This window comes from Silurus meridionalis, chromosome 18 (genome assembly GCF_014805685.1).
Source record: "Silurus meridionalis isolate SWU-2019-XX chromosome 18, ASM1480568v1, whole genome shotgun sequence".
Lineage (NCBI taxonomy): Eukaryota > Metazoa > Chordata > Actinopteri > Siluriformes > Siluridae > Silurus > Silurus meridionalis.
In genome coordinates, this window is record NC_060901.1 from 17,779,240 (window position 1) to 17,800,002 (window position 20,763).

At 38.5% G+C, this 20,763-nt stretch overlaps 1 protein-coding gene across 3 annotated transcripts in view; it reads right to left on the reverse strand.

Moving 5' to 3' along the window:
• Positions 1–20,763, reverse strand: part of ptprz1b (protein tyrosine phosphatase receptor type Z1b) — a 62,695-nt gene that overhangs the window by 25,518 nt on the left and 16,414 nt on the right. For 2 of the 3 annotated variants that reach the window (XM_046874072.1, XM_046874071.1), the window contains exons 3-9: positions 9,591–9,866; positions 8,967–9,118; positions 6,903–6,995; positions 6,753–6,819; positions 5,558–5,715; positions 2,699–2,849; positions 430–614 (exon numbers count right to left, since the gene is read on the reverse strand). In XM_046874072.1, the coding sequence (XP_046730028.1) occupies positions 430–614; positions 2,699–2,849; positions 5,558–5,715; positions 6,753–6,819; positions 6,903–6,995; positions 8,967–9,118; positions 9,591–9,866 (1,082 nt within the window). The remainder of the gene's footprint in view (positions 1–429; positions 615–2,698; positions 2,850–5,557; positions 5,716–6,752; positions 6,820–6,902; positions 6,996–8,966; positions 9,119–9,590; positions 9,867–20,763) is intronic. The other variant, XM_046874073.1, reaches the window with a different exon arrangement.

Sequence of the window (20,763 nt, forward strand, 5' to 3'; positions counted from 1 at the left end):
CAAGTAATAACATTTGATGGAGATATTTGTATTTTCTCACAATTGATATCTACATTTACATTCTTTTTATATTTCTTTAAACTTTTTTTGTCAAAAAAAAGTTAATGTTTCATGTAAGAAAAAAATAAAATAAAGAATATTTAAATAAATTTACATATTGTTTTATATTAAATTAAATGAAATTTGTTGCAGTAGTAAAACAGATGGCAAAAAAGTCAGACTACAAAGATTATTATTGCACTGAAAATATTGCTTATAACTGCACAAGATAACAATATCTAAGTGTGGCTTGAAAATCTATAACTATATCTATATTATCTTCAATCATTGTTTTTGATTAATAAAGTATTGTTGATTTAAGTATTACTAATATTATGAATCCAAACTAATCATCTATAATTGTTCATTTCAACTTCACACCCAACTTACAACATCCTGGTCCCCGTCGGTCAGGAACTGTCGCTTTGGAGCATTTTTGCCCTGTAGACTCTGGTAAGTGACGGAATATCTCTCGATGCTGGTTTCGTAGACGGCACGCGGCCTTTCCCACGTGACCATGATGCTGGTGTGGTTTTGCGGATCCGCCTGAACGTTCTCTGGCTCCGAGGTGCACACTGAGGACAAGAACGTTTGATCAGAATCAGTTACATCTGTACATCTATGTGGACAAAAGTATTGGGACGCCCATATCCTGAGAAACCTACAACTGAGCAGTTGAGGGTTAAGGGCCATGCTCAAGAGCCAGGCAGTAGCAGCTTGTTTGTGTTGGGATTTAAACTTGTGCTCTGATTACGGTTCCCACAAAGTTCCAGGCAAACAATTTTATAGGACGTCTTTGGATGCAGCAGCATGAAATTTTCTCTATCACTTAAATCGAAAGACTTAAACCTGTTCAATGATAATCCCCCTGTGTACAAATCCAGATCCTTGAAGATATGCTTTACATGGGTTGGAGTGAAAGATCCTACTTTATCCCTGTCAAACATCTGAACTGGAACGCTGACTGCAGCTTAAATATCCATAAGTACACTCCAAAAACTACTGGAACATTTACCCACAAGAGTGGAGGCTAATAATAATAATAATAATAATAATAATAATAATAATAATAATAATAATAATAATAATGTGGGACTAATGTGAAAAAGCACATTTGTGGTCTTATGGTCAGGTGTCCACAAACGTTTTTCCATATATTTTGTTTTAATAATGGAGTTCTTTTTTCATATAGTACTTAAAAAAAAAAACAACAACATAGCTATGGTCTCTTTTCATTAAAACAATATCACAAAGAACACGAAATGGGAAAAAATGCAATGGGGAAAAGTATGGCTGTGTTTGAATGAGGGTTTTGTGTCAGGACAATGGGGGAGAGCTTGTGGATGAGCGTTTCAAAGAACGAGGCCCTCTAGCAGTTGAATAACTCTGATCCCTCCACCCCCACAGCTTTGGGGGAAAAAAATCAGTAAAACAGGACATGAGGAGATGCACCACCACGCGTTAGAAATTCCGATGAAACATTGGAAGTTCGGCAAATGCCGTTTTGACATATTTGAAGTGTGTGTGTGTGTGTGTGTGTGTGTGTGTATGTGTGTGTGTGTGTATTAGTAGCTGAATAGATCATGAAACATTTTGGAATGTCTTTTATGTAAAAAAGGGAGAGATGCACCCGAAAAGCCATACACATACCAACCAAACTTTTTTTTTTTGTTCAGTGCAAGTCTACTTGAAAAAGGGAACAAAGGGAAGGGCCATGCTGAGGGGAAAAGATGTTACTTAGCAACGCCTAACTCGCTGCCAGTGTTTTTTGTTTTTTTTTCATACAATTGAAGAGCATCATCAGAGTGTGAGATACTGAAGCAAACCTCTAAAGATTATGCACACACACACACACACACACACACACACACACACACACACACACACACACATATATATATATATATATATATATATATATATATATATATATATATATATATAAATAAACACACACGCGCGAATACCGGGCGACTACTTTCTGAGAAGGCTGAGGAAAGCTCATCTCCCTTCCCCCCATCCTGACCACGTTCTACAGAGGGATTATTGAGAGCATCCTGAGCAGCTGCATCACTGCCTGGTTTGGGAACTGCACCGTCTCGGATCGCAAGACCCTACAGAGGATAGTGAGGACAGCTGAGAAGATATTCAGAGTCTCTCTCCCCTCTATCATGGACATTTACACCACACGCTGCATCCGCAAAGCCAACGGCATTGTGGACGACCCCACACACCCCTCACACACACTCTTCACCCTTCTGCCTTCAGGGAAGCGGTTCTGAAGTCTGTCACATCCAGACTGTGTAACAGTTTCTTCCCTCAAGCTATTAGGCTTCTCAACACAGAACTGAACTGAAACTCACTCACACACACACACAACTGTGTGACTGATCTGTACAACCTGGACTCAACACACACTTGTACCCACTTCACACATCCATGTCTTCAGTACCACCCACATTACATCACTATGAATAATATAAATGAATAACTGATAAACACAAATATCCATTAACACTCCAAAATCTAGTGAAACATCTTCCCAGAAGAGTGGAAGGAATTAGGAGGGCAAATTGGGACTAAATGTGGAATGCCCAATACTTTTGGTAATATAGTGTATGTATTTATGTATATGTGTGTGTATGCATGTTATACTCACTAGGAGCAAGAACTTCCTCGGTGCCAGTGTATGATGAAAAAACCTGCCCCAGGAACTGCTGCTGTTGCTCCCTGTAATTGTTCTGAAGGTAATCTGTAAGCATCACATATCCAGCCTGCTGCATGGTCATCACCTCACAGAACACCTCCAGCTGCAGGAGCGCAAAGGAACAAATAGGCATAAATGTAAATAGAGAATACACACCAATTTAATTAAACTGTATTGCGAGTGCTTGGATTTTATCGCAGGACCCAGTAGGCATTGTTTTTACAGATTTAACGTTACATAGTAAACAGCCATTCTTCTTCTCACCTCCTACACGTCAGACCACCACATGAAGATGTACGCCATATGGAGTCCCAAATACTCACAAAATAGCAGATTAGTGACCCCGGTGCTAGACATCATGCTGAAATTAATGATGTATATGCCGGGGCAACATAATAGAGACTTGTTCTAACCCAGTGACTTGTCATTATTCATTTATCCATAATGATCAGGCATAACATTACTGTATGACCACCTGCCTAATATTGCGTTGGTCAAAACAGTCCTGACCTGTTGAGCATTAACAGCATTACCTTGAGAAATTTGAGCTACAAGAACTCGTCTGTTGGATCGGGCCACATGAGTCGGCCTTTGCTCCCCATGTGCGTCTATGAACCTCGGCCGCTAATGACCCTGTCGCCGGTTCACCACTGTTCCTTCCTTGGACCAGCCCACAAGAGCTGCAGTTTTGAAGATCCTCTGACCCAGTCATGTAGCCATCACGATCAATTAGTGTTATTCACTTCACTGCTCATAATGTCATAATGTTATGCCTGATGTGTCGAGATTGGAGGGTTAATGACCATGCTCAAGTGCCCCAGCAGTGGCAGTTCAATGGTGCTGGGCTTTAAACTTGAGACCTTCTGATCAGAAGTCCAATTGTTACATTATTGAAATTTCTGGATCTTTGGTCTCTGGTAAAGCCAGAATAAGATGCCTCTTGCCTGCAATAAGATGCCTGCATCAGAAATGGTCTGAAAACTGTCTTTTTGCTAGCAAATGATTAGCGCCACGTACTCGACATTAGCTTGCTTCGCCTATTGTAAAGTCTCAGGATTGTCCTGCCAGTTTATAATGGAGCGGTTGCCTTGTCTACGCAGAGACGAGCCCATTGAGTAGTGGCCCAGTGGTGAGTAGTGACCAGCATCAACTTGATCTACAGACAGGGTGGACGCCCAGCCCCTACCATCAAATGCACTTTACCAGGAGTTTCTCCTCCTCATGGGCATAATCTAAAAAAATGTACCACTGCAGTACAGCTTTCACTGTGCAACAGGTTTTGCAAGGTTAATGCTTTCTTCTTAATTATGTTGTCCCCTTGGAAGATGAGATTATGGTTCTCTATGGCAAATTCTCTCTCTCCATATTTCTTTCTTTTTTTCTTTCTTTCTTTCTTTCTTTCTTTCTTTCTTTCTTTCTTTCTTTCTTTCTTTCTTTCTTTCTTTCTTTCTTTCTTCCTTTCTTCCTTTCTTCCTTCCTTCCTTCTTCCATCCAAGGACAGTCCTTTACAAAATGGTATAAAAAAGTTTAGAGATTAGCCCTGTTTACTGGGCTAATACTTCATTTATCAACGTTTACACACCATCACCTTCACAATAGTTCCCTTGCACAGCAATACTGCGCTCCCAGCGTTCCAGCCACTGTGTCCTGTGTCACTGTGAAATGTGTCCTGAAAGGTGTCAAAACGGCGACCTTTGAGACTCTTTGGAAAGAGGGCGAAGTCAGCAGGAGCCAAATCCGGCCAGTTGGGCGGGTGTGGAATAGCGATCATGTCATGATTGTTTTCCAACGATCACTGTGTTAATTTTTTGAGGTTGGGCTCGTTGAAGGTCTTCCTGATCTCCCGTCTCTCGACTCCAAAACACCTCGGACCACTTGTCGTAGCACGTCAAATGTATGTCATGTCAAACGTCTTTGTTGGCGGTTTTGCCGGATTTCATGCAGAATTTCATGTTTGCTTTTTGTTCTGACCTGGTGTCCATGATGAAACCTCGGACGTTGTAACGCACACAGTCAGAATAGCACCAGTTAGTCTCAAAACTATTTAATACCACCTTATACGCACCAGCAATATTGAACAACAGGATTCTTCAAATACCAGACATTTATTTATTTATTTATTTATTTTTATTCAGTTTTCTGTTAATACACAACTACAGCATAAACCTCTATAGCATACATAGTTAATTTAATTTTTGAGACTTTTTTACCTAAATAATAATTTGGCATTCTAGAAATACAATATATGGACAAAAATGTATGTGATTCTTGCCCACACTGTCGCCACAAAACTGGAGGCACACAATTGTATAGGATGTCTTTGGATGCTGAAGCATAAAATTGAACTCGGAGACCCAAACCCGTTCCAGCATGACCTCATAACTCCATGAAGATATGGCTTATATGAGTTGAAGTGGAAGATTTCGAGCAGCCTGCTATAGAGCTTTGACCTTAACCCGATTAAAAATACGAAGTTGGAATGCTGACGGCACCACAGGCCTCCTCACTTCACCTACATCTGTACCTGGCTTTACTAACACCCTTGTGGCAGAATGGGTTTAAATCTCCATAAACTCCAGTGAAACATCTTCCCAGAAGAGTGGAGGTTCTTATAACAGCAAATAGGGATTAGAATGGAATGTTCAAAAAGCACATAGGTCAGGTGTCCACAAACGTTTGTCCATATACAAAGCATTTTATAATCTATTATGATGTACTGATTCAAAAAGGATAAAAAGACATATTTTCAGTGTCCCAGTTATTGAAGACATTTTGTGTGTAAAATGGAACCAAGAACAGAAAAGCTCTGACCTGCGTTTCAGAAATTGGCACCGTGTCTCGGAACACAATCCACCTCACTGTCTCCGTGCAGGGCGGCGCGGTGAGGGAGCCGTTGTAGATGTAATATTTGGCTGTCGACTCAGGAAGTAGGCCGAGCAGAGAAAAGGCCTCGAGCATTCTACTCTTACCTTCATATCCAACAGGAAGTAAAACAATTACATATTTAAGGTTGAAATCAAATACAAAGTTGAATCATTGATCAATTATGAGTAGCTACTTTATCAAATTGAAGGGTACAAAACATATAATATATCGCTCATTTAAAGCTACACTACAGTATATTGCCAAAAGTATTGGGTCTAAAACCTGCCTTTTATTAACACCCTTGTGGCTGATGAACATAAATATCCATAAGCACACTCCAAAATCTAGTGGAACATTTTCCCAGAAGAATGGAGGGAATTAGAGTAAATTGGGACTATATGTGGAATGTAATGCTCAGAAATCACATACCGTACTTATGACCAGGTGACACAATACTTTTGGCAATATAGTGTACATTCATGCATTTGTGTTCTGTCCAATTAAGAACGAAAATGTACACATTTTGAATGTACTTAAACAATACTACAGAACTTAAAACAAAACATACTAAAGATGTCTTTACAAGTACACAAAAACTACTCCATTACCACACAAGTCAGTGTAAGTTGTTACGTTTCAACTCTGAACTTATTATTATTTTTTTTTTTATTGTATTATTTTTATTGGAACAGAAATCCCATGTCTCTTTGTGATGATACGATTTTATTGTAACAATTATTCATATTATTAATCATATATATTAATTAATTCATATAATTAATCAATCATATTTTTAATTTAAAATGAAAACTGATGTTTGCCAATAAAAAATATTTCAACACTATGAACTCGCAGGCCTTTTCATTTTCGAATATTGAAGTTTTTATTATTATTATTATTATTATTATTATTCGAATCTGTCACTGTCGTGTTAACATTGTTAACATATTGAATATTGACCAGATCCATCTTCATAGTTCCTGAGCTGCACAGTAACCTCATTTAATGGATCCAAAAGCATTGAACAGAAAATTTTTGCCGAAGATACAGCAAAAACAAAAAACGAACGTAACCTAGTGTGAATAAATGAACACAAGGGGTGGAAAAAGAACGAGTGCAAAAGAAGAATAACGGCACGTACCATAACGGCTGACGGCGTTGACCCCATCGATTACGGCAGCGTAGTTCTCGTTATCACTAAAGCTCTCCTGTGAAACCATGTAAATTTCTGATTTACAAGACAAAAAAAAAGAAAGAAATACTGCTGTTGAATTTAAAAGAATTGACGCACCTCAAACAGTACGGCCAGTGCAGTGATTCTGCCATTCCGCCTCAGAGCATCATCTATAGATGACTCGTTTTCCTCATAACAGTATATTTGCATCTGTGAGGGGGGCAGCATTTGGGGGATAATTAGATAAAGTTTCTCTCAGCTTTTTCCACATTTAATGTTACATCCTTATTCCAAAATGGATTCATTTTCCTTCAAAGTCTACAAACAAAACTTCATAATGACAAAGTGAAAGAAGTTTGTTTGAAATCTTTGCAAATGTATGTAAAATAAAAAATGAAAGAAATCACATGTACACAAGTATTCACAGCCATGACACTCAAAATTAGGCTGAGGTGATTCCTTGAGATATTTCTACAACTTGATTGGAGTTCACCTGTGGTAAATTCAGTTGATTGGACATGATTTGAAAAGGTGCACACCTGTCTATATGAGGTCCCACAATTAAGATCTGTGGAAGGGGACAGATGGATTTCTGTAATATTGAATGTGACCTCCATCATCCGTAAATGGAAAAAGTTTGAAACTATCAGGACTCTAAGCCGCCAGGCCAAACTGAGCTATCGAGAAAGAAGCGCCTTAGTCAGGAAGATCACTCAGAATGAGCTCCAGCATTACTTTGTGGAGGGAGGAGAACCTTCCAGAAGAACATCCATCTCTGCTGCACTCCACCAATCAGGCCTGTATGGTAAATTGGTCACTCCTCAGTAAAAGGCACATGACAGCCCGCCTGCCGTTTGCCAAAAGGCACCTAAAGGACTCTCGGACAAAGCGTCATGTCTGGAGAAAACCAGGCGCTGCTCATCAACTGGCCAATACCATTCCTACATTAAAGCATGGTGGTGGCAGCATCATGCTGTGGGGATGTTTGTCAGCAGCAGGAACTAGGAGACTAGAGAGACATCCTTGATGAAAACCTGCCCCAGAGCGCTCTGGACCTCAGACCGGGGCGACGGTTCATCTTCCAACAGGACAGTGACCCTCAGCACCCAGCTAAGATAAAAAAGGAGTGGCTAAGGGATGACAGAGTCCTTGAGTGGCCCAGCCAGCGCTCAGACTTCAACCTGATTATACGTTGATGGAGCTTGAGAGGTTCTACAAAGATCAAACTCAAAAAGACTTGAGGCTGTAATTGGTGCCAAAGGAGCTTCAACAAAGTATTGAGCAAATGCTGTAAATACTAATGTACATGAGATTGATTATTTTTATTTTATTTTTTAAATAAATTTAAACAAACACCTTTTACATTGTCATTATGGGGAAGTGTTTGTAGATTTTCTAAAAAAATATTTTGTAGAAAAAAAGGAATTTAAACACTTGTTAATCTTTTTTATGAACCTTTTTATACATTTGCGTTTTTTTTTTCTATCCATTCCTCAAGAATTTGCACTAAAACATAATTTCCTCAATTTCAAATCCCCAGGAAACTGAAATGGTCTTTGTCATCCATCAGAGACTGTAATATATTGTATTGCTAGATAGTTACCAGTGGATAATGCAGATCCATTGTACTCAAAATTCATAAATATTGCCATATTTGTCACTTATGGACATTGTTTTAGCAGCTTTACAGAGATAAGGAAGTTAAGTTGGAATTTGAGCAATGCCCTTAACTTGCTCCAGGGACACTGTAATATTGGGAAAATGTATTGCTCTGGTCCCATTCCCAAACTGGGATATGTCTGGAATATTATTGCGTTCAAATGTATGCATGACTAAGCAAAATCTGCTTCTTCAAATGTAAACTTCGTGTTTCAAAAAATTAAACATTTTTAAACACAATCAAACGTAAAAATCAAATTTTTTCATGGATGCAAAAGGAATTCTGTTGGTTTTGTTTGTGTGTTACTATTGGACGATTCAGACAAAATATTGAGACCAAGTTATGAGACATAAGTTTCCAAATGGAAATTCCTATTCAAATAGAAATTCGGTCTCACTTTTCCATGCCAAAGATTTTTTTTTTTTTATTCGGATTGCAGTGGATTGCTGCATTAAGCTCTGTTATGATCTCTTGGACCTACATTGCATTTGGGAACCTCAAAGACTTGATGCAAGTCCTACCTCTAGAGGAAACTTGTAGCCATTGAGGCTGTGTTCCGAACCATCCGACGAAGCGTTGCAGCGGCCCCAGTGGAACGTGATCCTGGCTACTCTGAGCCGTGACCCGAGTCCTTCTCCACTGATGAAGAACTGCCCATTCACACTGATAACCACTGAGACATGTATGGTGCAGGAACACACACACACACACACACACATTGAGGAATTATTGCGCTCACTTTCACGGTTTTTAAATTTACACTTGCAATTAAGTTACTTTATTGAGGCCTCTGTACTTATATACCTGTGAGAAAAGACATGGTGTCTTTATTTATAACTGGACCTAAAATGATTGCCAGCTATTTCGTATTCTGTATCTATAGCGGATTTTACTGGAAAATTCATTGAATTGTCTTCAGAGACATAGGTCTATGGGTTCAGGAAAAACTTATATGCATCTGTTCGAAATGAAACTTGATATTGGTTGAGACTGAGATTAGGTCCCATTTGAATTGGATTCCATTGACGTCCTACAGTCTCACACATTTTTATTTTGAATAAGTAACCCAAATCACACCTAGCATGTTGTTCTAATGTTGTTTTCTTGATCTTAAATGCTTCTAAACCTGAAAAAAATAAACCAACCTGTTTTTCCATCATTGGTGATGGTAGAATCGAACATGAGCTGCTCCCAGTTCTCAAACTGCAGATCCTGGTACTGCACTTGAACCTGGGTAAAGCTCTCCTCAATGTTGATGGGTGACTGCCTGGCACCATTGCAGGAGCGGTACTTCTTCACCCAGTGCTGCTGGTTCAAACTTCCTGTACAGAATACATTTTTTGTGCTGCTTCTTTTCCATAAGACTTTGAGCACTTCACAGGGAAAGACCATAGGTATGGATTTTCCCCACTCACCAAAACCTATATAGCAATGAGTTGAATTAGGGACAAACGAGAGGATTTACGTCTAATTTTTAGAGATCAATTGAAAATCAATCTAGAAATCAAGCCAGCTCTTTTTTTATTTGAATAATATTAAAACATAGTATAGCTAAAAACGTTTTAAATGCAAACTGAACAGTAATTTACCAACAACAAAAAAAACGCCCCTAAAGTAAATACAAACGGACTCAAGGAAAAAAAGTTCTAAGAGGCCATGTATTTTTATATATATATATATATATATATATATATATATATATATATATATATATATATATATATATATATATATATATATATATATATATATATATATATATATATATACAGTGCCCTCCACAATTATTGGCACCCCTGTTTAAGATGTGGTCGTGGACTTCTAAAAATTCTCCTTTTTAAAACAACATAGAACCCAAATGCAAAAAAGAGAAAATCCAACCTTTCATTTAAGTACATAACTTTGGTGGTAAAAAATCATACATTTAGAAAAAAAAAACTTGAAATCATGTGTCCCACAATTATTGGCACCCCTAACAATTCCTCTGAAAAATTTAATTGTTTTTTTTATATATTTTCTGTAGTTGCTAAGGTTGGTCAGGGTATCTAGGGACTTTTAATTAGTAATTCATGATTTCCTGTTTCCTGGGGTATAAATATGACGTGACACAGAGGCCTAATTCTCTTACCCATTTGTCAACATGGCAAAGACAAGAGAACACACCATTCAAGTAAGGCAGATGTGTGTCGACCTTCATAAGTGAGGCAATGGCTACAAGAAAATAGCCACCGCCTTAACTTGCCGGTATCTACAGTCAGAGGAATCATTAAGAAGTTTAAAACAACTGGAACAGTGACAAACAAGGCTGGAAGAGGTCCCAAGTTTATCTTGCCACAACGCACAGTGAGGAGGATGGTAAGAGAAGTAAAAAAATTTCCCAAGCTCACCGTCACAGAATTGCATCAAAGAGTGGCATCTTGGGGTCACAGAGTCTCCAAAACAACCATCAGACGCTCTCTACATGCCAACAAGCTGTTTGGGAGGCATGCAAGGAAAAAGCCTTTTCTCACTAACACTCACAAACGTAAACGCCTGGAGTTTGCTAAGCGGTACTGGGACTTCAACTGGGATCGTGTGCTTTGGTCAGATGAGACTAAAATTGAGCTTTTTGGCAACAAACACTCTAAGTGGGTCTGGCGTAAAACAAAAGATGAGTCTGCCGAAAAGCACCTCATGCCCACCGTGAAGTATGGTGGAGGATCTGTGATGCTGTGGGCCTGTTTCTCTTCCAAAGGCCCTGGGAACCTTGTTAGGGTGCATGGCATTATGAACGCTTTGAAGTACCAGGATATTTTAAATAAAAACATGATGGCCTCTGCCAGAAAGCTGAAGATGGGTCGTCATTGGGTCTTTCAGCAGGATAATGATCCAAAACATGTGGCAAAATCTACACAAAAGTGGTTCAGCAGTCACAAACTCAAGGTCCTCCCATGGCCATCTCAGTCCCCAGACCTCAACCCAATCGAAAACCTGTGGGGCGAGCTAAAGAGAAGAGTGCATAAGAGAGGACCCAGGACACTGGATGATCTAGAAAGATTGTGCAAAGAAGAATGGTCAAAATCCTCTCTGTGTTCTCCAATCTTGTGAAATGTTATAGGAGGAGATTAAGTGCTGTCTTGTTGGCAAAAGGAGGTTGTACAAAGTATTAACATCAGGGTGCCAATAATTGTGGCACACATGATTTCAAGTTTTTTTTTTCTAAATGTGTGATTTTTTTTACCACCAAAGTAATGTACTTAAATAAAAGGTTGGATTTTTCTCTTTTTTTGCATTTGGGTTCTATGTTGTTTTAAAAAAAAGGAGAATTTTTTGAAGTCCACGACCACATCTTAAACAGGGGTGCCAATAATTGTGGAGGGCACTGTATACTGTGTGTGTATATATATATATATATATATATATATATATATATATATATATATATATATATATATAATCCCCTACTTTTCAAATCTCGCATCCCCGGTTTATTGCAGAATCGCAACTAGCCGCATAACTAATGTGTTTGGTTGATTTTCCCGGTCTCTCGCACCATAGACCAAAAAGCTTATAGAAAATTGTTTTTATGGAGTTTTATGTTGAAATAATGAAATGGATTAATAAAAATATAATTATTAATTATAAAATGAAGTGAAATGTTAATACAGTACTGTATACCGTAATTTCCGGACTATTAAGCGCACCCAAATATAAGCCACACCCACTGAATTTTACAAAGATTTTTATTTTGAACATAAATAAGCCGCACCTGTCTATAAGACGCAGGTGTCTACACTGAAACTAATGAACTTTACACAGGCTTTAATGAGAGACAGTGTCTGTTACACGACTTGTATCTAAACAGTAGCCTACCAAGAAAGTCATTGTTCACTGTCTTCCTCCTTCCTTTCACAACAATTTCTCTTGAGAATTTATCTTTTGGCATCGCCGTGCGTTTAAAAATCACCATCGGTGAAGCTTTTCTCCCGATGCCGTGCAGCTCAGAACACAGGTGAAGTGTGTGTTTTCATGCCCGGTTGTTTTCAGCGTGATGAATGATTCACATTTCCTGTAGACATTCCGAGTGAGCGGCAGGTCAAACGTCAGAGGAACATCATCCATATTTATGATGTGGTGCGGCCCGATTCAGTGGGATGCATCTGATTTAAGAGTTTTATTGGTTCACCTGAACTCGTTCTGCAATTTCATTGGTCTAATGTTATGGGGCTCAGTTTTTTGGCTTGAAGCTTATGACCCGGGAAAAACCCAGGAAAAATCCATAAATAAGCCGCTTCGTTGTTTAAGCCGCGGGGTTCAAAGCGTGGGAAAAAAGTAGCGGCTTATAGTCCGGAAAATACGGTACAATCAATAATTTTTTTTGGGGTTGCATCCGTTTATCGTGGTTTTCTTTTATCGCGGGCGGTTTTGAAATATAACCACTGTGATAAACAGGAGATACTGTATTTAAATAAAACAAAATGTGTTAGTTTTTGGTTTTTGGTGACTCGGTTTTCTCATGCTTTAAACAAGTTGTTTTCTCATTATCACAAGAATTGTATCAAGAAAATTTTTTCGAATGTTTCTGGTGTATATCATTAAGTAAACGTTGAAATCTCTGTAATAAAGTTACACATTTCTCGCAGCAAATACGGACTTTATCTCTAGTTTGAGTCCCTGATCAAAGTAAAAAGTGAATGAGATCATTCATGACGCTGCGACGATGCTGTCTACAGAACGTCTCGTCAGCCTGATTACACTACTGATCATGAAGATACTACGCTTATGTTGCAATCACGAGAAAATTAAGTTGTGATAACGAGAAAATGTGAAAGGAAAAAAAAAATTATGCATGGCTTCTTTGGAAGAAAAGAAAATGCCGTAAGAAAATGTATTTGGATGGAAAAAAAACGATTTTAATAGAACCATAGTGATCCGAAGTGATCGGTCATATTACACCATAAAAAAATTACAAATCATGAAAACAATCTCTTCTGCTACATTTTATAATATAAATTCATAATCACACCAACATCATGTAGATCTTTGAGAAAAAATTTAATTTTGTATATAATTTGAACCACTTACTTTGACCATTCCTAGTAAATGACTTGGGGGGCTTATGCAATAAGGACAAATATATAAATGACTTATGAAATATATACGGTAGTAATCATCCTGAAGTGAACAATCTAATAAAATAAAATGATAAATGTATAAACTAGTGTATGGAAGTGCAGTATTTTGCCTTCTGAGAGCGAAATTGACTGGTTGCTAAACTGAACCTACTGATCATCCTTACTTCTTGTTTTGAAGACACATTTGAGGGAATATTTGTTTACCAGGTGATTCAATTGAACTGGAATCTATATGGGTAAACAACAAAATGATAGCAATCATCTTTCATTTTATATTTACAATTACGTAAATGGTTTCTGGCAGACGCCTTTATCCAGAGAGACTCTCTGTCAATGGATACATCCTGATACTGGTTCAATAGGACACGGACTAAAAAATCAGCCAGTCTAAAAAACAGTTTGGAGAGAATACGGAGTGCTTTGCAAAAGTTTTTAGAGCCCATTCATGTGCATGGAACAGCATGTGGTGAAGAAGTTTCTTGTGAACGAAGACGAGAAACCCTCAGATATCTACTCAAGACTTCAAGCACAGTGATGAGGCGCTCAGCTGCAATAAGATTGCAAAAATGGCTGTACGTCTGCCATCAACGATCACGGTTGTGGTGGTTCCAAGTCCACAGCAGTCGTTCCTGTTAACATTTTGCATGTGGAACGACTGACCCAGGATAATCGATCCATAACGTGTCATGAAATTGCACAAGAGACGATGAATCTTTCTGTGGGAACGATGGTCCTGGGACAGTTCAGGCGCAAATCTTACTATGCCGAATCTTTCCAGGTGAAGGTTAAAAGACCGTGGTTTGACTCAAACTGAATTGAAATCGCGTTCTGTTTGATATTTCGTTTTAAATCAATCGTTGTAAATTGACACTTTTTTTTGGTTTATTTGTAAAAATTTACCCCTGTGAATCAGCCCCTGTGATTAAATTTAGCTGCCACTGATGTTGAAATTGCCTTAATAACAAGACCAGAATACACATTGGCATCTAGCTGGAGTTAGTATCACTTTTGTTTTTTTTAAATAAACTTCATTTATGAAAGATTAATGGTCAGTCTGAAGAAAAATTGTAACAATGAGCATTCCACAGAAGTCAAAGATAAAGCCATAAAAATGGATCAATAATCAGAAAAGGCTGTCCCTGATTCAACAGTTTATTCCACCACCAGAACAGAGAAGAATCTGGAAGCATGTTTTCCTCGGTACCCTGAGAGACGATGGAACCAGAGTTACAGTGGTTGAGAATAAAAAAAAAAAAAGCATGCAGCAGTAAAGGATGAGGATATTCACTATACTGTAATATAATCTAAGAAACTGGCTGAATGGATCAAAAATATACTATTACAAATATTTCCCCTTAGATTTACAGTACAGCGTTTCAAGCCTGAATCAAATTGTAGTCGCTGTGGCAACTCGATTCGACCCGGAAACGCAATTTGTATAAAATAATTGTGCAAAAATTCAGATTTTGTTCTGCCCATGCGCAAAAATCGCTGCCGCTTCATGTCACCACCAACATTTTTATGACAATCTAGCGATCTGGATTCTTTTGCATTTTATTTCTTCATAAAAAAAGGGGGAAACAAATTGAAAGAAGTGGATGAATGAATCAAGAAGGGAAGGAATGAATGAATTTATTAATAAATACATCGATTGAATAAATAAATCTCTGGTGTGTTTCTTAAATGAAGCCATTCGTCGAAATACACTGAAACAAGTAGAACAGTTGAGTAGAATATATTTTAAAAAAATGTAATATTAACTGTAAAAAAAAAAAAAAAAACACACACATTTGTATTACCCAAATGGGGTCTAACAAATGGAAACTATGGAACACGTCCATTTATTTATACATATTTAATTTGTGCCTATTTAATTGATTACTTAATTGAATTGATATAATAAAAAAATTATAGCATTATTTGATTAAGCCAATTTTTTTAATATATTATTTTTATTTTAACCAAGCAGGCATTTTTTTTTATTCTTTCAAAAAGTGTAAATTGTTCATAAATGTTAATAATTATAATAAAAAAACGTTAGCGTAATTTAAAGATTTCCCCACTTTCCCCCCACCCTTTGTGATTATTATTTGCCTTGAGGTCATTGTTGCTTTAAATCTGCCCACAAGCTGACAGATAATTAGCGCATATCTAAACACATTCCCAGGCTGCTGAAAGCTTGTACGCTGTGTGAGGTCGACGTTATCCGGAATGACCGGAATGGATCAGGTGGAAATGCTAATAGGTCCCAGTGTATTTCGCAGAGATCGAAAGCACCGAGTACAACCAGCTGTGATGGAAAGGTAAAGCGCTACGTAGCCTCGTCTGGCCCCTGCGATGACACGCTGTAATCAGCCGCAGTCTTCGCTGCTATGGTTACAAATGGCCATGGCATTTAGGGGGAGGCTAGCATGCAGAGGATTATATTATATACATATCTATATTATTGTGTATATATAAATTTTTTTGTAATGAAATAAAGAAAAATCCAGCCTTCGTGCTGCAATGTTGTTTTTGTTTTTTTTTAGTATTTTGAAAAAAAAGAAAAAGGAATGAATCACTTAGGAGGTGTTTCAGGTCTTGGCGAATGGGGGGGGGTTTATTGTGCTTTGGAGTAATATGTGGACCTCCCTTTGCTCTTTAGGAGTCTTGAAGCTTAGCCTTGTGTTGCCCTTACTCTTTCACATGTTAATAGATTTATTCACAGCTCGGTGCACATACACACTGGTAGCCATCCCTCCTCCTCCAGACCACTCCAGAAAACAGATTTTCCAGCTCGTGAAAACAGCCATACAGCTTTCTTTTTTTAACACAGTGAAAGAGTTTCCCACTGCGACAAAATACCCCGGCTTCTATATATATATATATATAGCACACTTTAAATGTACTGGAACAGCAATACTTATGCGTATCGTCCAAACCGTTCCACGGACGATGCTATCTCCACAACCCTCCATCTGGCCCTCACCCACCTGTATAACAAGGACTCGTATGTACAAATGCTGTTCATTGACTTCAGCTCAGCATTCAACACAATCATTCCTCAGCACCTGATCGAGAAGTTGAACCTTCTGGGCCTGAACACCTCCCTCTGTAACTGGATCCTGGACTTCCTGACTGGGAGACCTCAGTCAGTCAGGATCGGGAACAGCATCTCCAGCACCACCACACTGAGCACTGGGGCCCCCCAGGGCTGTGTGCTTAGCCCACTGCTGTTCACTTTGCTGACTCACGACTGTTTAGCAATGCACAACTCGAACCACATCATCAAGTTTGCTGATGACACGACCGTGGTGGGTCTAATCAGCAAGAACGACGAGTCAGCATATAGAGAGGAGGTGCAACGGTTAACTGCCTGGTGTGGGGCAAACAACCTGTCTCTGAAAGTGGACAAAACGAAAGAGATGGTTGTAGACTTCAGGAGAGCACAGAGCGACCAAGAGCACCAAATTCCTTGGTGTTCATCTGGCAGACAACCTCACCTGGTCACTCAACACCAGCTCCATCACAAAGAAAGCCCAGCAGCATCTCTACTTCCTGAGAAGGCTGAGGAAAAACCACCTCCCTCCCCCCATCCTGACCATGTTCTACAAAGGGACCATTGAGAGCATCTTGAGCAGCTGCATCACTGCCTGGTTTGGGAACTGCACTGTCTCGGACTGCAAGACCCTACAGAGGATAGTGAGGACAGCTGAGAAGATCATCGGAGTCTCTCTCCCCTCTATCATGGACATTTACACCACACGCTGCCTCCGCAAAGCCAACGGCATTGTGAACGACCACACACACCCGTCACACACACTTTTTACCCTCCTGCTATCAGGAAAACGGGCCGCCACAACAAGACTATGCAACAGTTTCTTTCCACAAGCCATCAGGCTACTTAATACACAGAAATGAAACGGAACTCTCTCACACACACACACACACACACACACACACACACACACACACACACACTCACTCAAATGTGTATAACGAACTGTAAAAATTTTTCCTGGACTTAACACTTAACACACACTTATCACTCATCTCAATCCATTCCACCACCATTCATTTATTTATTATTTATTATTCTCAACTGTACCACACTCTTAACTGCTTTTTTTTTGCACATTTATCATTCATCACTGTATTATACTGTTTATATGCTGTTTTTTGCACCTTCGACTGCTGCTGTATTTTTGCACTTCATTGTTCTGTTTATACTCACTTCTGGGGTATAGTTTTTAGTTTGTATAGTTTTTACAGTCTTCTCGTACAGTACTTTATAATCAAGTATACAGTAGGTTTACTGGTCGGTGCTATATTGGGTTTTGTGTCTTGTCTTGTGTCGTCTGTCTGCACTGTCTGTCTGCACTGTTTGCACCAGGTTGCACTCGATGCACTTTATGTAACTTGTGTTGTAGCTCTATGTTGTTTTGTTTGTTGTTGTTTAGTGTAGCACCAGGGTTCCGGAGGAACGTTTTCTCGTTTTTACTGTGTACTGTGTACCACTGTGTATAGTAGAAATGACAATAAAAGCCTCTTGACTTGACTTGACTTGACTTATGCAATCTCATAAAAGCATCTTCATCCCTCTCTTTTTTTCCATTTCCATTTAAGGACCCGGTGATGGAATTTAAACTCATACCCTTCTGTTCAGAAATCCAACATCTTAAACAATGAATTCCCCCTTCTCATGAGCTGTAGCTTTGCCTAAAGCATTACTGCAAACAAGGCACGTCGCCTGTATGCAGGGTTACACTTTCCAGGCTACATATAACTTTATGACGTCGTGTGTAAGGTATATAAATATATATAAAAGCGTCTGTGGTACTCATGTCATTTCACTCTTCCAGCTGACTGTTCTGTTCTTGGTAACTGTATAAAGATCTAAACACTATTGGCCAGTGGGCAAAACTAAAAAAAAAAAAGTCAACTGTATTAAAATGAATATTGTTGTTTGTTGGATGTTTGTTCTGCTGTGGTGCTGCTGTGTGAGGAAAATCTGTAAGCTCGCAAAGTTTTAGACAATTCCTAAGATGAATTGGAAAAAAGTGGTTACTGATAGCAAAATGGGCATATGAGAGAATGAGGAAGAGTGAGTGAGTGAGTGAGTGAGTGAGTGAGTGAGTGGGATAGTTTAAGTGAGTGAGTGATTAAGTACATAAATGTGTGAGTGAGTAAATGAATGTGAGTGAGTGAGTGAGTGAGTGAGTGAGTGAGTGAGTGAGTGACTGTGTAAATGAATGTGTGAGTGAGTTAGTGAGTGAGAGAGTAAATTAATGTGTGAGTGAGTGAGTGAGTAAATGAATGACTGAGTGAGTAAAATGAGTGAGTGAGTGAGTGAGTGAGTGAGTGAGTGAGAGAGTAAATTAATGTGTGAGTGAGTGAGTGAGTAAATGAATGAGTGAGTGAGTGAGTAAATGAATGTGTGAGTGAGTAAGGAGTGAGTGAGTGAGTAAAATGAGTGAGTGAGTGAGGAGTGAGTGAGTGAGTGAGTGAGTGAGTGAGTGAGTGAGTAAATGAATGTGTGAGTGAGTGAGGAGTGAGTAAATGAATGTGTGAGTGAGTGAGTGAGTGAGTGAGTAAATGAATGTGTGAGTGAGTAAATAAATGTGTGAGTGAGTGAGTGAGTGAGTGAGTGAGTGAGTGAGTAAATGAACATGTGAGTGAGTAAATGAAGGTGTGAGTGAGTGGTATAGTAAGTGAATGAGTGACAAAATGTATGAGTGAGTGAAGTATTTGCATGAATGAGTGAATGGATCAATTAGATAGCCAGGGGTGAATAAATGAGTAAAATGAGTAAATGAATGCATTAATAACTAAGTGAGTGAGTGTATAAATGCATTAGTAAGTGGAAAGTGAGTAAGTGAATAAATGAAAAAGTGATTGAGTAAATAAAGTTAATTTCATAATTAAAATTGCACAAAACAGTTGACACAAAAAAATTATTATTCTGTAATGCACATGGATCCAATTCACATAGTAAACTACTAAATATACTTAAACAAAACAGCAACTTAAACTGAAGTCACCTGATCTCTCCTGATCACCTGATCTCTCCTGATCTCACCTGATCTCACCTGATCTCTCCTGATCACCTGAACTCACCTGATCTCTCCTGATCACCTGAACTCACCTGATCTCTCCTGATCTCACCTGATCTACTCACATTTGATAAAATAAATAATTAACTAAATGGTGAAAGAGGGAAACATTTCTAAAACATTACTGGAATGTATTCAAAAAGTAAATGTATTCAAAAGTACAAGTCTTGCTGATATAATTTTTTTTTGTAAAGATTTGAATTGTATTTGCAGAAATAAACAGATCATGAATAGAAATTTTTAATAAAACACTTTGTCCCTAATTGTTGCACTAATAAACCAGTGGCGAAGAATTCTCAAGAAGACCCAGACTTTAAAGGAAACCTGTTCCCTTCAGAGTAACCCAGGATGTCCATTCATTATAGTTCCATCATTGTTACGAATTTCAGCTGTTTACTGACGGACGCATGAATGCAAACCATGTTCCAGGAATTTGCCCTAAGCCATTGTAGCAGACTGTTTATACTAATTACAGTCCAAATCCATCTTTGGAGCGCTATGTTTAACCCGCCGCAATAATCTCACGGATCTTTAAGCTGTTTCTATTATAATTGCCAATTCCGTATTCATTTGTCACACGTGAAACATGAAACTCCAGCCTAGGATTTAGGAATATCACATAAAAATCAGGGATGAGGAATGTGTTGTTCCAGACTCTCTGAACATATCATATGTAACACCATAAACACCTCCAATTCACATAATTTAAAGCTTTTTTAATGTAGTCATTTTTATTCACGTATCAATTTGTGATTATTCTATGCATTTCATTACCATTTACTAAATAATCAGCAACAATGTACTTTATCGCTAACCTTCCTATCGGTCACATTCTTGTCACATGTACATTACAGTGAAACTCTTTCTTCGCATATCCCAGTGATGTGAATTGAGGGCACAAATTTAGGGCCTTGCTCATTAAGGGCCTGTCTGAAGGGCCCAAGTGTGTCAGCTTGGCAAAAAACACTATCCTTCTTCTGGGTCATGGCCATTTCTAGCCGTTTTTTGGGACCCTTTGGCGAGATTTCTATTGTCAATCCCCAATGGATCCACCCTCCCACCACAATGCTTCACTCCCACAATCAAATTTTTTTTTAAACACATTAAATAAT